This window comes from Euprymna scolopes, chromosome 29, assembly GCF_053919585.1.
Source record: "Euprymna scolopes isolate OS-2025 chromosome 29, ASM5391958v1, whole genome shotgun sequence".
NCBI classification, from domain to species: domain Eukaryota; kingdom Metazoa; phylum Mollusca; class Cephalopoda; order Sepiida; family Sepiolidae; genus Euprymna; species Euprymna scolopes.
In genome coordinates, this window is record NC_136510.1 from 18924560 (window position 1) to 18945433 (window position 20874).

The 20874-nt window shown below is 32.2% G+C and overlaps 1 protein-coding gene across 1 annotated transcript in view; it reads right to left on the reverse strand.

Moving 5' to 3' along the window:
• Nucleotides 1-2349: 2349 nt before the first annotated feature.
• The window catches only part of LOC145252529 (uncharacterized), a 63392-nt gene continuing 44867 nt past the window's right edge, over nt 2350-20874 (reverse strand). Inside the window, exons 5-7 of the mRNA XM_080112077.1 lie at nt 16573-16686; nt 12369-12626; nt 2350-3210 (exon numbers count right to left, since the gene is read on the reverse strand). Coding sequence (XP_079968203.1) covers nt 2863-3210; nt 12369-12626; nt 16573-16686 — 720 coding nt within the window. The 3' untranslated portion in view covers nt 2350-2862. The remainder of the gene's footprint in view (nt 3211-12368; nt 12627-16572; nt 16687-20874) is intronic.

The window sequence follows — 20874 nt, forward strand, 5'->3', positions numbered from 1 at the left end:
ACTCTGAGTATCAGCGGGCTGATTTCTGAGGGTCTGAGAGAGACGAGTGCATGTTGAGGGGTCCAGTACTCGACAGAGGAGAGGTGTGGCCACACGCACTTAGGGTTAGTGCACGTTGCTTGTATCGTGCGTGCACGGCCTGTGGGTGCTGTTGGGGTTACACAGCGAAATTAGTATAAATTAAAAAAAAATTACGAAAAATGACCCAGTAGAAGTGCTAGTTGTATTTTTAACAAAAATCGTCAAAAAAATTAGGTTCGGATTAAAAACATTTGACTCTTAATTTAAGTCAATTTCAGTAAAGGTAGATGAGTCAGTTTTTCATGTTGAATTGGTCACACAACTCTTTCACATCAAAACATATGATAAAACTCGATAATTTGATAAATTCTATTTTAAATTGTAATTATTTTTCTACTGGGTTACATTCTAAAATAATTTTTTGGAATTTATAAAAAATTCGCCATGACACATGAGTACGTAATGTTTTCACCTGAAATGTGTTGGTTTAAAAAGTCACCAACATAATCAAATACCAGATTCTCAAATCTGAAATTAAATATATCCACCATTATGTTTTTCGAAAAAAAAATTAAAGGTGTATGTAGGTGTGCGTGTGTGTGTGTGGGGGGGGAGGGGGTAGTTTCAAACATGAAATGAAATTTCAGACAAAATGTTTAATGGGGGGAATATTGGGTAAGAGTGATAACAATCTAGTTGAAATAAGAACACAAACAGATCGTTGAATTAGAACTGAGATATTTCGGTCGATTCAACCGATCTTGATCATTTGTCGGAAATAAGCTTTAGCGAAAAGAAAATGGAGTAACCTAAGAATAGGAGGAAAAGTAAGACGACAGGAGAGTAGGGGGTCTCACATGCTATTCTCATTGTATCCACCCATATTCCTCCCCGCCCTCTTATCGCCTCAAATCGCATCCTCTATACGGATTACTTTCTACGTTGTTTCCGTTTTCAATAAAGTTTATTTACAGCAAATGATTAAGGTCGTTTGAATTGACCGAAATAATTTAAACGTTTTAATTTTTATTTATTTTTTACAAGGAAGTCACCACTTATCAAGGCCTTAAGGCTACTCGAGGACAAGGGTTAATGAGTGTCACATGGCCGGTGTAATGATTGGTAATGATGCTGGAAATTGGCCAGAATTAAATTATCTAGGAGGACGGCCCAACAAGAATTTGTTTACATTGGACTTGAAATCGATCGTACTGTAGTTAGCTGGAAAGCAGATGGTATAAAGTTCCACAGGAGGGCAGTTCTAGGAAAAGAACTTTGTTCATGGAATTTGCGCTTAATTTTAGGCAGAGATAAAGAGAAGGGAAAATTATTGGCAGTGGTTGTAGCCAGATGAGTATTTGTTGTGAATGTTTTGTAGGGGGGAAGGGGGAACCATAGATTGCAGCTCAATTGAACACTTGTCATGAAAATAACAATAGAGCAGAGATAGATATGTTTGTGTTTCTTAAATTTTGAGATGAGGGTTGATTGTTTGGATTCTTCAGACTACTGTTCTCATCTAGAATGTTATTTTCACAATGTTTCAGCCGATGTATCCCCCGACCTTCTTCGGGTCTATCTTGTTGAACTTGGGAAACTTTCTGCCAGAAAGTATTATATCTACTACGCTACGGTCCCTTCTGCAAGGACTCGTGGCATACTAGATAAAGTATTTGGTAAAATTCTGTTGTAAAATTACCTCTTCTGGAAGTTGAAGGTTCAGTCCTCAGTGCGAGCGACACTCAAAATACAATTGAAAATTACTTAGAATTTCTACCCAGTCATGGCTGACAAAACAAGAGTATGCTACCCCTGTGGGTTAAATAACGGATTCTGTTGGAAATTCCATGCAGATTTGACAAGATATACCTGAAGAAGGTCGGAGGTTACATCGGCTGAAACGTGAAAATAAGGATCAAGGTAAGAACAGCAATCTGAACAATCCAAATTATTTTTACTAGTAGGTTTCTATACTTATCCACGACTAGCTGAAAGCCTGGTGTTGGCCAATCGTAAAATAGGCTAAAATATGATATTTTAATTTATGCAGATTACGTATGTATTATGATAGAATCAATCCTCTATTGAATATTATATATTACGAGGAATAATTTGCCCAGTGGACTAATTCGCAAAAAAAAAAAAAAAAAAAAAAAAAAAAAAAAAAAATAATGTCATTAATCAAATTCCGTCTGTGTTTGTTTACAATATAATATCAGCTGACATTTAGGCTGGACGATGAATGCCCTCGAAGAGTAACTTCTGATTAATGTTTAGTTTTAAAATATGCAAACGAAGAAATGATTTGCAGCGATTTTAAATGGTGCCTTTTCTTTTATCGTAAATTGAATTCATTAATAAGAAAAAATAAGATAAAATGGTGAAGTACACACGGGCTTGGACAGGGGAACCATTCGATCTGAAGTCGAATCCTCTATCACTGAGCTATATCTCCAGATGTTAATAGTTCTGTTTTCTTTTTGTTTTTTTTGTAAAGAAGAAATGATTTGCTATGATTTTATTATCTCCCTTGCCAGTGTAACGTATAAAAATCCCCATGTAAAAATTCTTTTTTTATCTATAAGAAAAAAAATACTCTTTTTATGATCGGACTTTTCCGATTTTTGATACTTATCGGATGAATTTCTGTACAAAACATATCTAAGAAATCTGCCAGATATATAAATGAGCTTTGTGTGAAATTTGCAAAAGATAGGTTCATCTGTTTCGGGACCTATGAGGAACTCACACACACAAACACACACACAAACACAGTGACTTTTATATATAATAGTAGAGACAGATATAGAGATTCCATATATTATAGCATTGTGTGCAGTTTTAATGCGACTCGTGTGGCGTGCGTTTCATTCGATGAAGTCTCGTTTGTAAGGAATCGACGTAGAGCCATTCAAGAACCCGGGTTGGTGGTAGAAGTCTGCAGAAATAGAGGCCGCCACCAGCCTCACCCTCTTTCACGTGGCCGTTTATAGCTTCAGTGTCGGTCCGATAGACGAACGACGTGACGTGTTGTTCGTGGAGGACACTCTCCACGCGCAGCTCACTCTGTTCCCATTCGATCAATGTGTCCACGACAATGTCTTCATGAAAGATGGCGCCCAGATGACGGGCGTAGTAACGTTCCAACGCTTTACTGGATGCCATTGCCAGCGCCGTCACAAAAGCCGCCTGACGGAAGAAAAAAAATCAGAAGAAATTACGAATAAAGTGACCAGAAGTCAATAAAAGAATATATATATATATATATATATATATATATATATATATATATATATATATATATATAATAAAATAAAAATTGGATTTTACTTGTGCAAATGGAAATTCAATTAACTTTCTTGAAGTTATATATTTGGATTTTACCGTCACTGGATTATTTATCTTCCACCAGACTATCCATTCACGTGTAATCACCTTTGTCTTCCCCATATTCCCTCTGCTTCACTTTTTTGTTATCAAGTAAGATCTTTGACTTACTTATTGTTTCATCAAATACTTTTACATGCAAAATCCGATCCCGCATTTTGCTAATTCCTACCCTCTTATGAGAAGGAAAGTATTTCTTCGAAACTCCGCGGATTAAGGACTATCCACTTATCTAGTGTTTCCTTTTCAGATTGATTATGTTTTTAACTCATTTCAAAGTGTTTTTTAACGTTTTATTAACTGTTTGCTCGTATATATATATATATATATATATATATATATATATATATATATATATACTTATAAGACGAAGTAGCCATACACCCACACCTCCACACAAGTAAGAAGAAAAATAAAAAGAAAACATGGAAAGCGAACAAGGCTAACACCACTCAATGACCCTGAACTGGCCCCAGCGGAAGCAGGAGAGGAACAAAATACACTCAAATTTGAGAACATTTAGAGGCACACCAACATCTTTTTACTCCTTGGGAAAAGCATTTATCCTCAAAATGGCTTCGCGAAAACATCTATTTTTATAAATTTTCTGAAACGGATGCTTAAAAAGACACAACAAGATCATCCGAAACGTGTTAAGACTATTTCAAAAATTATTTCAATAATCTGAAAAATAAAAATATCAAGTAGTAATGCAAGTATAAAAAAACATAATATGTGTGTGTGTGTGTGTATGTATATATATATATATATATATATATATATATATATATATATATATATAATGTTTTTTTATTTATATAATATATATATATATAAATATATTATATATAAATATAAAAACATAATATATATATATTATGTTTTTATATTTATATAATATATATATATATATAAATATATTATATATAAATATAAAAACATAATATATATATATTATGTTTTTATATTTATATAATATATATATATATATAAATATATTATATATAAATATAAAAACATAATATATATATATATATATATATATATATATATATAATTTAAAGGAGATTAGAATAATAGTCTAAAGAGCTAAGTGTATTTTAATGTAATAGTGAAATTACTAGTTTAATTAAAATACAGGAAATGCTCGTTGTAATTTAGATATATAATAAGCTCGATAGTTAAATGTCCTAGAGCTAATTCAATATTAAGTAATGTGATTTATAATTTAAAAGTTTTAAAAAATTTTAAATTTAACAATCAAAATTTAATTAAATTAAAAATCAGTTTCATAAGAAGGAACAACAACAAAGTCAATTATCTGTACGATCGTTTCGGAAATCCGTGCTTTTTATTTGTGGTATACATGAAGTCACGTAGAATAATTATACATAGTTTTTTTGGTAAGCACGGTCTCCTCATCAGCAAATTTAGGAGGATTTCTATTGAATTGAAAAGACACCAAAAATAAACCTAGCATTAAAAGTAAGGCAGATGAATCTGAAAAATTGAAGTAAAAGGTTTGGATATAAAATTTATAAGAAAATTAATAAGAAAATTTGTATAGGTTAGAGATAGAAATGAGTAGAAAAAAAAAATATATTTTTGAATTTACATAATAAATTTGATTTAAAAATATATAGATATATAATTACCTTTTGGTTTTTCTTTTTTTGAAATCAGGAACTGTATTTAAAGTAGTCATTTAGATGTTTGCTATAGCTTTTTATTTTATTGAATGATGAATTTTAAAAGGGCGACGCTCGTGCTGTAAATTGTTTCCGTTAGCGTATTTTGATTTAGAGACGCTACAGTTAATATCTATAGAGAGAGAGTTTTTTTTTTTTTTTTTTTTTTTTTTTTGCAAGTTTTTAAGGGGAGATAATTGTCATGGCTTTATTTATTATTTGATTTACGAGTCTAAGGGCGGTAATTGGTTTAACTTAATTTATTAAAAAAAAAAAAAAAAAAAAAAAAATCTATTTTTACTAATGAGTAATTTATAATAATTTAAGGTGGTTTATATTTATTAAATTTAAACCAACGTTTATGATTACACGATAGAAGCTCGTGTCTTGAATTTACTAGTTTGGTTGTGCTTTTTATATCTTCATATTTTAAAATTTTTAGGGTTTCTTTTGCACATAATGTACAAAATTTATCTCCTGGTTTATATGATTTGCAAGTCTCAATTATTTGCCATTTTAAGTTGAAAGAAATATTGCTATTTTTTAGTTGCCAAATATAGTTGGATAGAGTAGTTTGGTTTGATAGAGAGTTATTTTTAAAAGAATGTTTGTGCGTTGAAATTCTATGTTTTATTGGGCCAGATGTGGAACCAATATATATTACCTCTTGATTATTATGATTATTTTCCGTTAGGTCTATTGTTGGATTATAATGTGGTGGGTTGGTTAATAATTGATCGGTAGATTGATTTAAGTTGGTGTTATTATTTAATCTGGTAGTTGAGTTATGGCTGTTGATAGGTTCTTGTATATTTGGAGTTTTTGATACTGTGCAGCTATAGATAACATTTTTAATTTTACATGAGCCTTGTAGGGGACATTTATTTTTTCTTCTACAGTTACAGTCCGATGTATTTTGTATAGATGCATTTTGTAGTTTATTAATTTTATTATTATTAGAGCTAATTATTTTCTGATGAAGGTTAGGCATAGTAGAGTAAGAGACTTTAATTGTGTTCTTATTGAAAATCTTATTATATCTATGGGGGGCTTTAAAGTTCTTATCTAATATTTTAAAAAATTCTCTAGCTATGTTTGTTTCTAGGTTTTTGGAATACGGGGGTTGAACCATAGGATCTCCTTGTGTCTATTCTTACGTTTGCGGGTTTTAGTTTGTTGTTTATTTATATTATTATCTAATATTTGTAGTTTGGTTTTATCTTTTTTTGTCTCCTGGTTATTTTTCTTAACTCGTATACGGGAAGACATTGCCATATTATATGTTATTACGCTCTTAATAGGTTTATTTTTAATGCAGTTTATGTTTCTATCATTTTCATTTATGAATTTAATTTGTGAATTATATCCAGAGTTTTTAAGGGCTTCATTATAGTATTTTTCATTTTTGGTAAATATTGATTTAGTAGAAGACAGTCTAGAAATTCTTAGAGCGATATTGGGAACTATTGATTTTAATATTGATTTAGGGTGGTTTGATTGATTGTGGACATATAGAAGTGATTGGTTAGGTTTATGGTATGGTTCAAAGGTAGAATTTTCAAGATTTAAGGTTATGTCTAAGAAATTAACAATTTTTTTATTAGGGTCGATTTTTATACTAAGTCCATAATTTTTAAATAATTTATGTAGAGCTTTAATTGCATTTTCATAATTTTTATTAGTAGAATTCGTTATGAAAAGTGCATCATCTCTATATAGCCCTCCTTCAAGTTTGAATTGTTTATGGAGTATACAATGTATTTCATTTAAAAGGAAAAGGCCAACTAGATCAGTGACCTGAGTCGAGTCCGTCGATCCCATTAAAATGTTGAAGTGGTTAGGGGTATTTTTCCTGGTCCAATATTTATTATCAAAAATTTACCAAAAGATAAAACCAAACTACAAATATTAGATAATAATATAAATAAACAACAAACTAAAACCCGCAAACGTAAGAATAGACACAAGGAGATCCTATGGTTCAACCCCCCGTATTCCAAAAACCTAGAAACAAACATAGCTAGAGAATTTTTTAAAATATTAGATAAGAACTTTAAAGCCCCCCATAGATATAATAAGATTTTCAATAAGAACACAATTAAAGTCTCTTACTCTACTATGCCTAACCTTCATCAGAAAATAATTAGCTCTAATAATAATAAAATTAATAAACTACAAAATGCAACTATACAAAATACATCGGACTGTAACTGTAGAAGAAAAAATAAATGTCCCCTACAAGGCTCATGTAAAATTAAAAATGTTATCTATAGCTGCACAGTATCAAAAACTCCAAATATACAAGAACCTATCAACAGCCATAACTCAACTACCAGATTAAATAATAACACCAACTTAAATCAATCTACCGATCAATTATTAACCAACCCACCACATTATAATCCAACAATAGACCTAACGGAAAATAATCATAATAATCAAGAGGTAATATATATTGGTTCCACATCTGGCCCAATAAAACATAGAATTTCAACGCACAAACATTCTTTTAAAAATAACTCTCTATCAAACCAAACTACTCTATCCAACTATATTTGGCAACTAAAAAATAGCAATATTTCTTTCAACTTAAAATGGCAAATAATTGAGACTTGCAAATCATATAAACCAGGAGATAAATTTTGTACATTATGTGCAAAAGAAACCCTAAAAATTTTAAAATATGAAGATATAAAAAGCACAACCAAACTAGTAAATTCAAGACACGAGCTTCTATCGTGTAATCATAAACGTTGGTTTAAATTTAATAAATATAAACCACCTTAAATTATTATAAATTACTCATTAGTAAAAATAGATTTTTTTTTTTTTTTTTTTTTTTTTTAATAAATTAAGTTAAACCAATTACCGCCCTTAGACTCGTAAATCAAATAATAAATAAAGCCATGACAATTATCTCCCCTTAAAAACTTGCAAAAAAAAAAAAAAAAAAAAACTCTCTCTCTATAGATATTAACTGTAGCGTCTCTAAATCAAAATATGCTAACGGAAACAATTTACAGCACGAGCGTCGCCCTTTTAAAATTCATCATTCAATAAAATAAAAAGCTATAGCAAACATCTAAATGACTACTTTAAATACAGTTCCTGATTTCAAAAAAAGAAAAACCAAAAGGTAATTATATATCTATATATTTTTAAATCAAATTTATTATGTAAATTCAAAAATATATATTTTCTTCTACTCATTTCTATCTCTAACCTATACAAATTTTCTTATTAATTTTCTTATAAATTTTATATCCAAACCTTTTACTTCAATTTTTCAGATTCATCTGCCTTACTTTTAATGCTAGGTTTATTTTTGGTGTCTTTTCAATTCAATAGAAATCCTCCTAAATTTGCTGATGAGGAGACCGTGCTTACCAAAAAAACTATGTATAATTATTCTACGTGACTTCATGTATACCACAAATAAAAAGCACGGATTTCCGAAACGATCGTACAGATAATTGACTTTGTTGTTGTTCCTTCTTATGAAACTGATTTTTAATTTAATTAAATTTTGATTGTTAAATTTAAAATTTTTTAAAACTTTTAAATTATAAATCACATTACTTAATATATATATATATATATATATATATATATATATATATATATATATATATATATATATATATATATATATATATATATAATGGAATCGAGCAATTCCATCGACAACGGAAACGCTGTCCGTTGTGATGCAATTGCTCGATTCCATTCTAATTCTGGGTTCTAGCTTTATCATGAAAAAGTGTATTTATATATATATATACTAGACTACCCGTGCGTGAGCTGTTGAGTCAGTATGTTATATTAGCTATGGAATTCATGTATGAGCGTGACACTTGTGACGTAAATAAAATAGTTTTTTTTTTACATTAAAGAAACATTTCTATGAAAGTATATTAAAATGAAAAAAAAATATATAGATAGATTTCTATGAGTTGTTCTGTTTATTATAATTGATTATTTTTGAAAAAGAAAATTACAGTTACTGAATTATAAGTGGTTGGCCATACTTATAGGTAAATGTACACTGAACAAATGTCATAATACTTATTAATTCAAATTTTGATATATCTGCTTTTTTTTTTTACATCGTTCATTTTTGTATTACGTTTAAGTTATTTTTTGACCCCACTCTTCCCATGTTAAATAATAATTTCGAAATAATAATGTTCATATTTCAGTGCGCAGTTCAAAATCTGTAAAAGAAGCGATTTGTGTTTATTTGTTTACGTTGTTATGGGTTAATGTTTATGCGCGCGCATGCGCAATCGTATGTTGTAAACCGGAAAGTGGGTTACATATATCGTTACAAGGTCATTTGAGTTATATATATATATATATATATATATATATATATATATATATATATATATATATATAAAGCTGAATGTGTGTATGTGTGTGTGTCTGGTCAAAAATAGGCTCCTGCATGGTTGACTATTTTAAAAAACTGATTACATATAATGATAGAAGACGTATCGAGACACAGGAATGGGTATGTTTGATCTGGCAGAACAGTGGTTCATAAAAATTGTGGAGTCTGCGTTCGCGCCTGATCCACAAAGTATAGAAATAAAAAATTAAAAAAAAAAAAAAAGAAAAAAAAGCGTTTACAAGTGTTTTTGATATAGATGTACATAAGAATACTTTGATAAGTATGTTTTAACTTAAATAGGGATGGTATAATAAAATTGTGGGGTCTGCGTTCGCGCCTGGCCTCCATAGAATGGAAATAGGCACAAACTTTAGTAAAGCTTTTCATATCAATCTGCGTAAGTATACTTTGATAATTATGTTTCAGTTTGAAGAAATATGGTATAATAAAATTATGGGGTGTTCGTTCACACCTGACCTCCATAGAATGGAAATATGTCACAAAGTTTAACAAGGTTTTTTAATATAGATCCACAGAATATTGTGATAATTGTTTCAGTGTGAAAAGTTATGGTATAATAAAATTATGGGGTTTATCTATTTTATTTTTACTTTGATCATATTTTGCTTTGGTTTTGATACCCCCAAATTCGAAGCTATCTCTTTACAACCCTTCCTTTTGATAACCTATCATACTTTCATAAATCAGGGTCCATTTTCTGTAGGCTGTTTTTGAACCCAGTCAACAACGGGTATTTTTGCTAGTATATATATATATATATATATATATATATATATATATATATATATATATATATATATATATATATATATATATAAGCCGCCTGGCCGAAGAAGAGAAAACAAGAAGGAATTATAACTAAATTTAATGACAAGAATATGCAAAATATTAATGGCAATTTCTAACAATTGCGCTCCCTAAAACAAGACGGCGGAAATGGATAGAGTGGATGCAAATACGGAACGTATTCATTTCCGCCGTCTTGGTTTTGGCAATGCAATTGTTAGAGATTGCCAAGTGGTACAAGTCCATAACCTACACCTATTGAATAAATAAATAAATAAATAAATAAATAAATAAAAATCTTTATGATGCAACTATTCATTACGGACATAAAATACTGTACACCTAAATCATGTAAACTGATCGAATAATTTTATTTAAAACATAAAATTGTTACATAGGTTCACACAATGTTTATAATTTTCGTTAAATGATGTGACATATCAACTCTTTATATTATTATATTTAATAATGACTTATGTTTCTAATTTTTTTTTAGATAAGGATTGGTTATTATATCATTATATGAATTCTTCGGACTATTGTTCTCATCTTCAACTTGAGTGCTGGTGTTATTTTCACAACGTTTCGGTCGACGTAACCTCCAACCTTCTTCAGGTGTATCTTGTAAAACACTAGAATGTTTCTGTTGAACTGGGGAATCTGGACGGAATTTCGAATAGAACCCTTTATTTACTTCACGGGAGTAGCATGCTCTCGTTCTGTCAGCCATGGCTGGATAGAGATCCTAAGTAAATCCTGGCTGACAGAACGAGAGCAGACTACCATCCTAGATTAAATAAAGGTTTCCGTTCGAATTTCTTGTCTCTTCAAAATGTAGATTCAGTGGCTTGGAGCCGAATGAGACTTAAGTCAAGGGTTTTCTTTTTTCTGAATGGTGTGAGTCCTGTGGCGGTCAGGCAGAGTGTATTCTTGGGTCTGTTTTTGCCTTTCATTATATTGAGAATCAGGTGCGCTTCACCCTGCTTCTTGATCAACAGAATTTTATTTCACAATTCTCAGTAAACCTATCTTAGGCATTTTTTTTTGTAATTCTCAAGCTCTGAAAAATTTTTCATTTTATTCTTCCTCAAATCTTTATCTCTGACCACCACTCACATCATTGCCTTCACCCTCTATTAGGTCTCTACCTTTCAAAATCACTCACGTGGGAGGGTCTCTCCTCCTCTTGAGCTTCATTTGCATAATCAATGGTTTTCCCAAATGCCATTTTGTACAAGTAAAAAATAAGCAACTCGGTTATTATTTGAATAATCGAGTTTCTCTCTCTCCAAGGCCTCGACAACAATTAATGGCCACTTGAATTAGTAACTGCTATCTTGTTTTTCTTATCCAAAGAAACTCATGACATCTGAAGTGTATTTCGGATGACCTCCAAACAAATCCGACCACTCCAAGGAATTAGGTTAACTGTTTTTTTTTAACAATGGTGGCATTAAGATGGGGCTTGTTAAATTGCCAAAAGGCGTCATTTCTGATATTTTTAAAGACATTTTCTAATTCAAGATGCCAACTTTTTTCAGCTAGCATGTTTTTAAATGCTATTGGTGTAAGCCCAATTATCATGGAAGAAAACAGATTTCTCCTTTATCAATTCGTTATATCCGCAAATAATTGTGTGTGCATTAAATTGATATCATAACAACCATTCTTAACAATGCCCTTTCTTTCCATCATCATCATCATCATCATCATCATCATCATCATCATCATCATCATCATCATCATCATCATCACAACCACTACCACCACCATCATCATCATCACCATCTTCACCACCACCACCACCACCACCACCACCACCACCACCACCACCACCACCACCACCCCATCATCATCATCATCATCATCATCATCGTTGTTGTTGTTACATTCAACAACATTATTACAGCATCGATCGAAACATTGTAAAACTAGCATTCAAAATAAAAGCATTACTTCGAATGATCAAAATAATTTAAATCATCCTCATTTTAAAAAACATTCCGAAAAAAGAGAAAAAAAAGAGAAAAGAAAACAGAAAAAAAACCCCAAAAAAGAGGAAAAATACGTACATAGTTTAAATCTTTACAGGTAAAAAACCGCACAGCTGTTGCGTTCTTTAGATGGGCCAGTATCCTTTTCGCGCTCAGCATCCTGGCTTTGATCTCTCTGGGTGACTGGGGCAATGCACCATTGTCATCCCCCCTGTTGTCCTGCTGCACTAGCTGCAGAAAGGTATAGACCAACACCATCGGTTGATGACCGGAGTCTTCGAGTATATGAAGATCTGGGTCGAGGTTGTGGTATTTGTCGCTTACAAAACTCGCCACCTGTTTCAAAAAAAAAAAAAAAAAAAAAAAGGAGAAAGATAGACATAGCATTCGTAGGGTGCACTCGTTCAGCCTACGCACTCAGAGACGAATTTGCTATTTCGAACTTATGTAATGGGGATGCCAGGTATCCCGTTCAGCTAGATGGAGATGAGATGGGATGAAGTATGGCTAGGGGGGCATGCTGACACTTGGTCAAGGAAAGAGATGTTCATGAGATTCTATCCGTCAGAGAAATAATATCTGTTTCAATGAAAGGAAAATATAAATCTGATAATAAGATTCTTTGGAACAAGGAGTTGTTTTTCTAGTTGTTTTTTTTTTTTTTTTTTTTTACATGGAGGTCACCACTTATCAAGGCCCGGAAGCTACTCGGGGATAAGGGTTATTGCGTGCACAGTAATCAATGGGATAATATCGTAGGAATCTTTAGTATTGGAGATTTGATAAAGTGCCTTACTTAAGGGGGCGGTTCATCAGGAATTTGTTTATGTTGGACTTGAAAACATCCAAGTTGTAGTCACGTGGGAAACAGGCAAACGGAAGAGAGTTCCACAGTTGTGCACTTCTGAGAAAGAAGCTCTGTTCATGGAATCTACGTTTAGATTTAGGCACAAATAAAGAGTGGGGAAAATTATTGACAGTGGTTTCAGCTAGACGGGTGTTTATCGTGAAAGATTGGCGAGGGGGGACCAGAGATTGGAGCTCAGACGAGCACTTGCCATGGAAATAACGATAAAACAAAGACAAGCTCGCAACGTCTCTTCTGTTGGAGAGAGGTGGTAGGGAAGAGAAAAGTCTATTTTGTACCCTGTCAAGGCAGGATAGGCTGTTTTTAACAGCCCCTGTCCAGATGTGGCAGCAGTACTCCATCCTAGGAGTTTGGTAAAAATGAATTTTAAATAACTAATTGAGGGAGACAAGTACAATGACTTAGATTCAAAATGTCTGCTCTATTATCTGAAAAAGATTGTGATAAAGTCACCTGGTCTAGTTAAGTGTCAGACGACCAAATGAGCATGGAAACGAAACTTGGAAAATGCTAGAGTTTGCTGATGAGTTAGTTTGGACAGATAATACATTTTCTTTGAGAGAAAAGTAATTTGAGTTGAAAGAGAAAGAAGAAATTCACAAGAAAAGAGAAAAGAAAAAGAATATAAAATAATGGGAAAGAGAAAGAAGAGATTCAGATGACGGGGAGGGGGAAGAAGTCGATTTAATAAAAACAATCGTTTTCTTAGAAATAGGAGTCTTTTGCTGGTTGTCATCGAGGAGTACACATCATCGTGGCCTCCCGTCCGGCGGGACGGGGTCCAGAAATCCCCATAAGAGCTAAGTTGAAAAGCTCTTGTTCTTAGCTGGGAAATTAACTAAATGAACTTAAGTTATACAACATGCATCACAAAACTGTTAGGAACCCAAAGAAATCGACTTTAAACAAGTGTATCCTAAATATCTTAAAATGATTTGTTAATAATTATTTTGTTTGGTTTATAAGAAAATGACCCCGAGTTTTTCTTTGTTTCTCGATTGCCGGCCTAAATGAAGATGCAGTTTATTTCAGGTATACCCTGACGCCAGACGATGGAAAAGACAGACCAAATCCAGCACGAAGCCAAGCGACGGCCGGAGTGGACAATGTTGCCACACGGACTTAAGGTCATGCATGTTTCACGTGTCCTGAGCAGCAGAGCGGTATTTTCCAGTGATCAGTGAGAGTATGGTTACCCCGAGGGGTCCACCACTAGACAATTAAGAATGTAGCCCTGCTGGGTGTCATCTATGGTCCTGTGAGCTGAGAGCGACGAACACGGCCAGGGGTAGATCACAAGTATGCAAGTGAACGAGGACCCGACGCATGGTTATACTTAAGCATGACAGACTAGTGACAATTATAATTCCAACTCAAACGTGACAGACCAACGAAACACTATTTCGTACTTAATCTTGACAGATCGACGCAAATGCCGTTTCAATTTATCCATAACGATCAAATAAGGAGAGAGTCTTACATAACATTTTTAGTTCCCACCCACTGCACGGAATGTGACACCAGGGTCGGAAAGTGGGATTGAGAAGTCCGCGCCCCCTAAGGAGGGGCACTCTGACCTGCAAAAAGGGGCAGCCTCGTCGGTATTCTCCTGTAAGGGCGCCTCAGGCGATTAGCAATAAACTTAACCCTTCTCAAAAAGAGAAGGCAAAGCCTGAGAGAGTAGACATTCTAGAACTGCACAGAACTAGTATTATACCACAATAGATGCCAGGTCATTGCAGGAATAAAATAATTTCTGTTGATTTGGGGGTAAAAATCTCTCGCCACTCTTTATATAAATACATAAAATAAAATAAAATGAAATAAATAAAATAAAAAGATGAGTCCATTCAATCTGCGCGTGTAGGGTTTAAATTCTATTTAAAATGTAAACCTGACAGACCAAAGAACGGCAAAATTCTATTTCAAACTTAAGCTTGGCATAGCCTCCCAAATTCTATTTCAAACATAAGCGTAACAAACCAAGGAAAATTCTATTTCAAACCTCAGTGTAAGAAAATAACAAAAGTACTTCTTCAAAATTAAGCATGACACACCAACAGACATATTTGAGCATGACACACCAACAGACATATTTGAGCATGACACACCAACAGACATATTTGAGCATGACACACCAACAGACATATTTGAGCATGACACACCAACAGACATGGTATTTGAAACCTAGGCATGTACAAACTAATAAAAATTCAATTTCATACTTAAGCGTGGTAGACCCGCGAAATGATTTTTTTTAGACTTAGTTGTGACAGACCAGCCAAAACGCCAATCATTAGAGCGGGTGACACTGGAAATACAATTGCGAATTAATTGAGACTTCTACTCAGTCATGGCTGACGGAACGAGAGCATACTACCTGCGTAGATTAAATACAGGATTCGTTGGAAATATCGTGCAGCTTCCCGAGTTTGACAGAAAGATTCGAAAATTCGACAGAAAGATTCCAGAGTCCGATGACACACCTGAAGAAAGTCATGGAGGTTACAAACGTGGTGACCGAAACGTTGTGCAAATAAAACTTAAAATGAGAACAGTAGTCCGAAGAATCAAAATAATGCGAATAATCAATCCTTATTTTAAAAAAATCAGAACCATTCGAAATTCAGTGCGGATTTCCTCATTCGACGCAAAGATGCCCGAGTGAAGCAGAAAGAATCGCAAGTTCCACAAGATATATCTGAAGAACATCGATCGAAACGCTTGTGAAAATAAGAGTCTGAAGAATCCAAATAATGCAAAACCAAGAAGTTTTAAAATGTATCTTCCTTAGGAATTCCAGAAAGCCGTGTGGTCTGCAGTTTGTCCATGACAGTCTTATAGAATGGAACACAATTTGGTCTATGACAGAATGCGACACGATTTCGAAAGTCATTTGATGGGGTGGATTTCAAAATTGTACTTCAAAATTGTATTTCAAAATTAAGCGTTACATCAACAAACATGTTCACGAAAATGCTATTTTAAACTTAATCGTGGCAGACCAACCAAAGCGTCAAACCGAATGAACAACAGACCGACTTATAGATTCGTAATATACTTCATCGGAAGACAAAATATATTCCAACAAATGATACAATTTTAATGGTTTAGATGATTTTAGTTAATTTTAGGGATATTCTAGTTAAGATATACGTGAAGAAGGTCTTAGGTTACATCAACCAAAACATTGTGAAAATAATAGTAGTCCGGAGAATCGAATGTGAAACAAAAAAATTTTAAAACGTAAATATGTCCTTTGGGAATTTCAGAATGCTGCGCGGGCCGCACTTTGTCCACAACAGTTTTATAGGATGGAACACGTTTTTGTCTATGACAGAATGGGACACGATTTTGAAAGTCATTTCATGCGATAAATGCATCCTAATAGTGAATGTATTGTTTCTTGCTTACCTGTAATCGCTGTGTATCCTTTCCTTCTAAACCGGACAGCCACATCTGTAGAGTGCTGACCCACCTGGACGTGTAATTCTCACCAACTTCTGTGCTACTCATCGATAAAAGCGGCTGAAATTAAAATACGCTTAAATAGAATATTTTAATTTGTCCAGATTTTTCATATGTCATTAAAGAATCGTGATTTCAAAAGTAAAAATAAAAAAAATATTTAGGTGCCATCAGTTAGAATCAAAACAAAAACTGTAGCATTAAAAGCTGGTGACGTTACCACTGTACCAACGTGACACGCATATAAACCGATTAAAAATTAAAAATAAACTAATGACTTTTTAAAAGTTTGACTCAATTTTGACCCCTTAAAAGCAATTTTAACCAGCTAAAGACCCATTAAAGACCCGTTAAAGATTCATTAAAGAACGTAAAAAAATGTCTGTAAAAAATCTAATCATTTGAGGCACTTTGCGACTGTTAGTTTCGGAGAAGATAGAGTTTGAAAATAAGGAGACCCCCCCATATATATATATATATATATATATATATATATATATATATATATATATATATATATATATATAAATGGAGTTAAATCTTTTGCAAATTATGATTTACAAAATTTATTATTCGCGTAATATGCACAAGATACTAATAATTATTTCCTTATTCCATGGAGTTTCAAAAATTTACTATTTTTTCAGGGGTAAAAAGGGCAAAAGAACATTTATATAAACTAACTATAATTTTCCTGGTTAGTACCCGAATTGAAAGCCTCATGTTCAAATGCTTGTGTATGTGTTCGTATATATATATATATATATATATATATATATATATATATATATATATATATATATATATATATATATATATATATACTAGCAGAAGTACCCGTTGTTGACTGGGTTAAAAAACAGCCTACAGAAAATGGACTGTGATTGATGAAAGTATGATAGGTTATGAAAAGGAGAGGGTTGTAAAGAGATAGGTTTTTATACTCAAAAAATTTGCCCTAAGCAAAATATGATGAAAGTAAAGATAATTTTCGTGAAAATATCTTTTTTTATATCAACTGTTTTCCATTCGTAGCCAACAGTGACTAACAAAATGATGTTTCCTTACAAAGAGAAAATATTATATATATAATAATATAAATATACAAGAAATAAATGTTACTGTAGTCAATAAAAGTTACTTTTATGGTAGAAAAGTTCATTGGTTTGTATTTTTAAGTAGTTTGTAGAAAATAAATAATTATTAAATCAGGGTTAAGGTTTCGAATGAAGCAGATTTCATTTTTTTTTCCATCATATTTTCCCTTTTGGCAATAATTTCAACCATTTGTTTGATTAAAAATTCGATAATATGCGTGAACGCTTACTTTCTTAAGTGGTCTTATGATTTTGACCAGGACTGTATATATATATATATATATATATATATATATATATATATATATATATATATATATATATATATATATATATATATATATATATATTTCATCAAATACTTTTGCAAGCAAATCCGATCCCGCATTTTGCTAAATTCTATCCTCCAATTATTTTATAAATATTAATTCTTTAATATTTATAATTTATTTTAGTTTTGCCATCTTGGATCATTTTGGTAAATTTAATTGTAATTTTTATTTTATATATCTATATATATAAAGTAATAGCGTTCGTGTGTGTGTTTGTCTGTGTGTACAACTCCCTATGATCAAAGAAATATAAAGTGTCTATAGTGCGTGTACACCTCTTCTGGTCAAGAAATATTAATGCCCATTGTAGGATACTTCTGTCAAAGGAGACATTTTTATGTGTAACTTGTAGATATAGCATTCTTCACATCACATATACATCGAGTTATGCTTATTAGCATATCACATTAAATCATTTTAAATAATTAGCTCGATTATATTACTTATTCGACATAATAGCCTCGTTAATACTGTACTATTTTAAAATATTATTTAAAATGTAATTTAGTTTATTTTCATTTCAATTTATATTTTATTTAACTTAAATTTACTTATTATCGTAAATCTGAAACTTTTTAATTTTCAAACCAGAAAACCAAGGGGAATAACTGTGATAGTTTAATTCTTTGAGCACGTTATTAAATATTTTCTATAATAGATTTGTTTTCATTTCGAAATATTCTTCTAAGTTGAATTATTATTTTTATTTTTAATTCAGAGGTAATTTATTTTTTCGCTTATTCTTAATTTTTAAGTAACCTTTTGGTACTCATGCAGAGTGAGTCCACCCGGCTTTCTCCAGGACATGACGCCAATAGCCGGAGTAAACCGAGCGTCGCTGAGGAAATTAAGCCGAGCGTCGCCGATGAAAGCATAACAAGAAAAGAAAACCTACCTTAATTTTTAAATTTTATTAACTGTAAAGAAAAATTTTATAATAATATTTTATTTAAAAAATTTTTTTTTTGCTATATATATATTTGGTACTCATGCAGAGAGTGATCCGTGCTGAAATAATAACGTTACAATTTAATAAAAAACATATAATAAAGCTTTAATTAAACGTGGACATACGATTTAAAAAAATACAGCAGATCACTCTCTGCATTAGCACCATATATTTTTTTTTAGATAAATAATGTTAAATATTTTTTGGTCAATGTCAAGTTTCTTTCCAACTCCTCCAAAAACTTTAAAATGACGACTTTTATAGGTTTTCGGTGTTTTTTTTTCTACAAGGTGGTTACCACTTATCAAGGCCCAGAGGTCACTCGAGGATAAGGGTTATTGCGTGTACAGTACGTTAATGTTGAGATTTGATAGAGTGTCTACTTAAGGGGGCGGTTCATCAGGAATTTGTTTATGTTGGCCTTGAAAACATCCAAGTTGTAGTCAAGTGGGAAACAGGCAGACGGAACAGAGTTCCACAGGCGTGCACTTCTAAGAAAGAAGCTTTGTTCAGGGCATCTACGTTTTGGTTTTGGCACAGATAAAGAGTGGGGAAAATTTTTGACAGTGGTTTCAGCTAGACGAGTGTTTTTCGTGAAATATCGGCGAGGGGTGACCAGGGATTGGAGCTCAGACGAGCACCTGCCATGGAAGTAACGATAAAACAAGGGCTCGCAACGTCTCTCATGTGGTGCTGAAAACGAATATCACATTTAAATTTGGGGCATGATATGAAGAAATTACTTTTTAAAAAGTGGGGGATCACTGTCCTATATAAATTTGACGTAAAATGAGCACCCACTTTCTGGCCACCTAATAATTTCTTCATATCATAAAACAAATTTAACTGTGATTTTCGTTTTTAGTACCCCCGAAAACCGGCGCTGTTTTTTTTTTTTTTTTTTTTTTTTTAACTCAGAGATTCGTTCATTTTTTTTATAAGTTAGGACGCTAATAATGCCGCCAGTAAGCTTACATGAGCGGGGTTTTAGGTGGGTATTCAATTATAGAACTTGTATAGTTTTTAACAGGTGCTTCTGCAGTTGAATTAACCGTTTTTCCGTAAGTAACGTGCCAACATTAACCATTAAACCATTAAAGCAGAATCGCTTAATATTTCACATAAATTCTGTTTACATTAGGGGGTTCCACAGCCCCCTAATGTAAACAGAATTTTTGTGAAATATTTAACTGCTGAAGCACCTGTTAACAACTATACAAGTTGTATCATGAAAAGAAAAGTATGTGTTTATAAACTTACTGACAGAATAATTAGCGTCCTAAATTATGAGATGAAAAAATGAACGAATCTTAGTAAAAAGAAAAAACAGCGCCGGTTTTCTGAGATGCTGAAAACGAATATCAGTTAAATTTGTTTTGATATGAAGAAATTACTACGTGGCCAGAGGGTGGGTGCTCATTTTACGTTAAATTTATATAGGAAAGTGATTCCCCACTTTTTGAAAAAAATTTCTTCAAATCATGAAAATTACTAATCTTCCCCAAATTTAAATGTTATATTCGTTTTAAGCACCACCGAAAACCATTTAAAATGTCTTTTGAGGAGTTGGAAAGAAACTTGAGATTGACCGATTTTTTTGTTCGAGAAAAGGTTCAAAGGTAAGTCAAATAAACACTTTTTTTTTGTAAAGTTTTTTTTTTCAAGAAAAATTGAAAAAAAAATTATCTTTGCTTTTTGGGTTGTTTTTTTATTTTTTATTTTTATTTTTTTCTCAAGGAAAAATCTGAAAACTAGAAAAATTGAAACAAAACTGGGTGGGATAGATTTTTTTTCGTTTTTTTCATATTAAAACAGATTCCACATTCGCGCTAGAGGTCTTTCTGTGTTGCTCGCTCAAACGCCAACAATG